Source organism: Choloepus didactylus, chromosome 4 (assembly GCF_015220235.1).
Source record: "Choloepus didactylus isolate mChoDid1 chromosome 4, mChoDid1.pri, whole genome shotgun sequence".
Classification (NCBI taxonomy): Eukaryota; Metazoa; Chordata; class Mammalia; order Pilosa; family Megalonychidae; genus Choloepus; species Choloepus didactylus.
Window position 1 is genome coordinate 44,845,628 of NC_051310.1, and position 6,261 is coordinate 44,851,888.

Consider the following 6,261-nt stretch of genomic DNA (forward strand, 5'->3'; position numbering starts at 1 on the left):
CTCTCCTTACTTAGTGAAAATTAACTGGTAAAATACAAATTAGTTTATCAACACACTAAACAATGCAGGCAGAACTTCTACATGGCATTACTTGGTTAGATTTGCTTTTCAAAAGATCTTTCAAAAAAGTTTTCTTTTAATGTAAGTCAGACCACATATTATTCACATTAATTACAGCCCCAATTATTTTTAACCATGTTAAATAATCCTTACTTCTTCCTTGGTATTTATTGTCTCTACCCATATGTGAAAGAAGAAATATCTTATGATTTCATTACTTTTTCTTTATCAGGATCTCTTTTTTTAATATCTCAAATTCCAAATATACTCTGTTGTTTTTCAATCATATTTATAGGAGAAAAGTACAGATTTTACCTATTTTACCCAATGTTTCAAAAAAGCGCCCTGTTTAACTTAACCAGAAACCTATCGCCAGTAAGAGTAAAAACAGACTCATATTCATCACCTCTTCACCATTAGCATGTTCTTCATTTTCCACCATATGCCTCAGTTTGAAGTCAAATAGTCATATCTGTTTTTAATATAGTTAAAACTCTTAATATGTAGAACCATATGTATGAATAATTTAAAATTTATAAAGCCTTTGGTCAGTGGTGATAGTATGAACTATATTCACAAGAAATTAATTTAACATTTTCCTACTTTGATTATACATCTACTTCTGTAATACATTGCTTTCAACCAAAAATTCATGAAAGAACAATCTAGTTTGAGAATAGGCTGCTTCTTAATAGCCACACAGATCAATATTAAGAAAACATTTAAAAAAAAAAAAAAAAAAGGTATGTTTGCCAGAACACACAATTCCACTTAGTGGTAGGATTCAGGTTTTGATTGCAATAGTGATTTTCCCACTTATAACATCTATTCTCAAAACAAATGTATATTTATATATCTTATCAATAAATGGACATTTCAGAAAATAATATTGACACTTATAATGTACAATGATAAGTTTGAGAAATGAAATAAAATAAATGATCAAAGAATTCCAGAGTATTAGATCATTATCTCCTTGGCTGAACTTGATTTTTTAATATTTTGAACTTTATTTATGAGTGATTTATTACAAGTAATTGTAACATTTTTGGTGTTCTGGTTTACAATTAGCCTTTATCTAATCTATATAATACATTTGTTCCAGTATCTCCAGATTTCAAGTCTTTATATTAGTGCAATAAAAAGATATATTACTAGAGCAAAAACATGATTATAAATAATGTCCTTTCCTAAAAATTGGCATGTTTTCCCCATCTATGGCACTGTTAGTGAAAATTTAGGCTATAGATTATCACCTTTAATTATGTACATTATTACTGAACCTTAGCAATGGCTAGCTAATATGATATTAAATAGCCAATGGAATATAAGCTATCTGATTCTATATGATATAAATAAATGTATTCATTATTTTCCTGATGATGTTTCTGTGGAGCTTTTATAATGGTAGAAGTAGTATGCTGCTTTGATTAAAAAGTTTCTTTGAAAATAGAAAAAAAGTAGGTAAAAATGGTGCAGTTGAAATATAGTGAGCCTGGTATGTAACTGTTAAGACTGACTATAAGTATAATTTACTGAAACTGACCAAAAAAAAAAAAAACCACTGGTTGTCCTAAATCTTGTTTCTAGTTTCAAAGAAGCAAGTCATATTCTGAATTCCAATTCAAGAAGGTCAAGCAAAATAGAAATTCCTATGCTAAATATTTCTCTTTCTACCATTATTCTTTAAAAATCCTAAATGGGTTAATCTATTTTATGAGAAGTTTCAATAAACTGCAAACTTTATTTTCTGAATTCAAAGCTGAGAAGATTGCAAAACCATCTTAAAGGATGAAAAGCTTCAAAATATAAATATTATCTTTCAATAGATAATTGAAACTGTTACAAAGAAGTCAATTAAAGACTTCAGAAATGACAATACAATTTCACCAATATACTATTTAACACATTCTAACATGTGTGAGTGGGTAGACCATACTTTCCACTACCCTTCTAAAACAGATTTATATAAAATACTTCAAGTCACATTTGTGAAGGACACAGAAGATATTTTACAAAACAAGCCCTCCATAAGACTCACAAATTGTATCTCATGAAATCAGTATTTAAGTGTGGCCTTTAAACAGTTTTCTGAAGTATGAAATCAGAGTACTGAACATTTACTTATGTTCAGTAAAGAATAATTTTACATAGTAAAATTGCATCACTTGAAGTTCTAGAATTCACAAAATTGTACAACATAGTTTCATTTTTGTAGTTTTTCCCCCAAAATCACATGTAATGCCAAGCCCACAGAATATAAGCTTTTTCCAAGTAAGGTGCACTATTCAAAGGAAAAGGTGGTGCTCTTTCCACCGATTCTCCATGTTTCCATGCTCCATCATAGTAGACAATATTTCTACCAATAATTTTTCAAGAAAAAGCCTCAAAAGAGTTATTTCTGACTTCACCATCAAATGCTACTGCCCTCTTGTCATCACTTCTCCCAAATCTGCAGCTTCCTTTTCATTCCTTCCGCCACATCTTTATTCCTGGCCCTAGACTTTCTCCCCTAGACTACTTTACCACATTCTAGTGAGACAGCATCTCGAGACTGTCTTTAATTCCATTGCCAAAGTTAACTTCTCTCCTCGACATTTTGTCTATGCCACCACCTATCCACTCAGGCTTTTCAAGGCCTTGGCATTGCATCTCCATTCTATCCAAATGTCTCATTCTCGCCTACATACTTATTTATGTATGACATTACGTAGGACATTTATTATGACTTCAACTCCCTCTTAAAATGCCAGTTTCTTCTTTTCTTTGATAAATGTACTAAATCCTCCCTTCAGGTAATCATATTTGCTCCATTTGAATCTGGCAGCCAAATACATAGGTAACTTATCTAGACAACTTTAGTACAATAATTACCTACATTGTTTCTTCAGTTGTTTGCATATCATTGTTGCCCCTATTGGACAGTGGAGATACCAGAGGGGCTGCATCTTTCAAAGCACTCTGTACAACATGGATCTACATGGTAAAATGATTCATTAAATTAAACTACTGGGGAAAGCTTAAATATATTTTTTTAATCTATGGCTTCATTTTTAAATTTCTATGACCTTTCATTTCCATGGATCTCTGACAAATGTTTCTATTAAATTTCACTCTTATTACTCTAATAATTTTCAAAGCACAGCTAGAATTTAAAGTGCAAGCTGAGTGTTGATGTAGGGTACACTTTTACATCCCCTGATCATATTCTTTAAAAAAAAAAAAAAAGCAGAGTGAAAGCCAAGGATTCTGAGATACAACTGTATCTCCAAAGCAAGGCAACAGAACAGCTCATCTTCTGATTTGAAGATTCCTTTCTTTTTCCTGGTTTAAGCTAGATTATCTCAGGAGATTTCAATGAAGAAAACTCCACACATCACAATTAACATCTGAAAAGAGCATCAGGGAAAGGCAATTCGTTTACTTGAGAGAAAAGGGAGCTGTGGATATGCCCTTTTCATAAAACTCAAAGGCTAAATTAAACTTTGCGCTCAGTATCTACCGGCAGTCTCGGAGATTTTTCTATAAAAGCAAGTCTTATTCAATTTAGTCCCTTCTCGAGAACCGCCTCAACGTCGCAGAATTTAACAGGGCGAAAAACTAAAAAAAAATTTTTAAAAAAGTGAGGGAAGATACTAAGATTCCTGACTACATAGTTTCTCTTTTTCCGAAATCACATCGCTGAGTCTTGGATTTCCTTCACTCCAAACTAAGCCTTCAGATCCAAATATAGTTCTTTAACCCCCGCTTTGCCATTCAATTACAAACAAACCTTGCCAACTACAGAACCACAGCAGAAACCCCAACAAATCGGTTTGCTATTCATCTTGGAAGTCATGCCCTGCAGCAACTGCCTATCGCTGAACCGAGGGATACTACCCAAATACAACGCAACGGAATCAAACATGCAGAGCACACACGGCTTGCACGAGGGAGGGAAACGCAACCAGGGAAAAGTGCGCTCCTCACAAGCCTCCGGACTATCCGCCCGGGGTGGGGGAAGGGGTAAGGGGGTGTTCTAGAGGGGAGGGAGGCAGAGAATCCCGAGTAGGGGAATCCTTTCCTCCCAAGTAAAATCGACTAGATTCCGGGCCGCAGGCTGCAGCCCGTCAGCGCTAGGAAACCGAGAGGCGGACAGCGGGCCCTTTGCTCGGCAAGGCTGAACGCAGACTGTCCGAGTCCGGGCACAAGCCGATCCCCCCACCTCCCCGGGGAGGCGAGGGGTGTCCCACGGATGGCTGAGGGGATGCCGGATTTGCAAGATGCAGCCTCAAGGCGGAGCAGAGGTTCGCCTCATGAACACCAGCGGTCGTGTCTGTTGATGCCCGGGGCAAGCGAGAACCAGCGGCCCGGGGGCTGCCGGTGGGAAGAGGGGGAGGGGATGGACGCGGTGGAGGTAGGATTCCCCCTCTCTTAGAAGAGCATTAGCTGAGGATGCGACCCGGCAAGCCGAGAGCGGCGTGCTTCAGACTGCGGAGCTGGGATCCCGCCGCCCGCACCCACAGCACGGAGCCCCGCAGCGCCCGCCACGCCGGCCCCTCAGTCCCCGGGGACCAGGGACTTCGGTTGCGAAAGCACTGGGGCCTGACACCCCATTGGGCCGGTCCCAACTCCCTGAGGACCGCGGGAATACCACAACCTCTGCCAGTTCTTAGCGGTTGTAACACCACTACCACCACCCCCGGCACCCCCAGCACCCCCTCCTCAGTCACTTCTCCCGGGGGGGCGCGGAGCCGGGCGCACAAGCGAAGAAGCCTGAGGCAGGTCCGGAATAGCGACCGCGGCGGTTCCGGACCTCCTCCTCTGGTTACCTGTGAGGACTCCGACACGGATTTGATGGTCGTGGTTAGTGAGAATCATTCCCTCGGTCGCCATGTTTCCCAGCGCAGTCACCGCACTGACAGAAGCCGAGAGAAGCCAGAGCCCAGAGCGCGCGGGCCGGGAACGCGCTCGCCTCGCAGAGCACGAGAGCGAGGGCGCCGGGGAAGCGCGAGGCAAGAGAGGAAGAAGGGGGAGGCGGCAGAGCGCTCGCGGGCCAGCGCTGGAAAAAGGTCGAGCGGGGAGTGCGCGAGTCCGTCGGAGGGGGCGGAGTCAGGGAGCGCGACCCCGAGGCCGGGGTGGAAGCGGCAAGCTAGGGGCAGAGAACACGGTGTTCGCACCCGCAGAAAACTCGGAGGCGTCCGAGCAAGGCCAGAGTGACCCGGTCCGCCCTCCCGAGCGCTAAACCCAAAACGTTCAGATGGCAGGAGACTGAGGGGAAAGAGGGAAAAACGCTCTGGAGGTTGGTTGCGGGGGCGGACTCGGGGACAGGGGCGGAGCTACCCCCCGAAGCTTGGAACGCGTGGAGAGTGAGGGGAGAGTGAAGAGAGCTTGGTTGCGGAGTGCCGGGAGCGGGAAGGAACTGGCTGTGGTTGAGGAGGGCCCCGGAACGCTCCAGGACGCTCGAGTAAAGCGGGATTGGCTGAGAGAAGGCGGAGCGTGTGCGCCGAACGCAATCACCGCCTCAGCCAACCCCTAGACAAAAGCAATCCCCTGTCGAGTTTGTCGCCTCGTCGGTTGTGGGCCACTTGGAGGAGGCTCTCCGGGGCCGCCAATCCACTCTCGGGAGGGGGTGAGTAGTGTCAGCTCGCGGAGCCCCTCCTCTCACCCTTCAGGGAGCCATCTCCCGCCCCCGCGAGGGCGCTGGGGAACCTGGAGGTGGCATAGAAAGCTGAGTGGGTGATAACAGCAGCTACTGTGACAGCCCGCCGTGGGCGAAGAAGGAGATCTCCTGTCCCGCCTAATCTTAGCCGCCTGCCGCCTCAGTCAACTCGCCCTGCTGGAGGATTTCCGCTTCTTCCGTGCTTTAGGAATTCGTCTCCAAAGCGTTACCTACAGAAGATTCCCACAAACGAAGCTCAGGAGTTTGCGAGAGAGCATCTTGAGTAGAAATACCTGGCTTCTTCCTCCCGTTATTGTATGGTTTGGTCGCGTTAAGGTTCAGAGCCACGGTCCCTTTTAGATGAAAAGTACTAATCCACTTAGAGAATGAGAAGGACATGTTGCTCCTACCTGAACCACAATCTCAAAATAGGATCCAGGTCGTGGCAATTGGGTTTCATTTCACTATTTGTGGGATATAAATTTACCATAAATATGGGTATTTGGTGCCGTTTATTTTCATATGTCTTTCATAAAATGTATTATTAATCACCTATGGCT

General features: G+C 43.0%; 1 protein-coding gene across 7 annotated transcripts in view; it reads right to left on the reverse strand.

The window, feature by feature from the left end:
* Window positions 1-5,490, reverse strand: part of GPHN (gephyrin) — a 784,704-nt gene extending 779,214 nt beyond the window's left edge. For 3 of the 7 annotated variants that reach the window (XM_037832495.1, XM_037832500.1, XM_037832498.1), the window contains exon 1: window positions 4,872-5,489. In XM_037832495.1, coding sequence (XP_037688423.1) covers window positions 4,872-4,935 — 64 coding nt within the window. In that variant the 5' untranslated portion in view covers window positions 4,936-5,489. Of the gene's footprint in view, window positions 1-4,871 lie in introns of all 7 variants that reach the window. The other 4 variants (XM_037832502.1, XM_037832496.1, XM_037832497.1 and 1 more) reach the window with 4 other exon arrangements.
* Window positions 5,491-6,261: the final 771 nt, after the last annotated feature.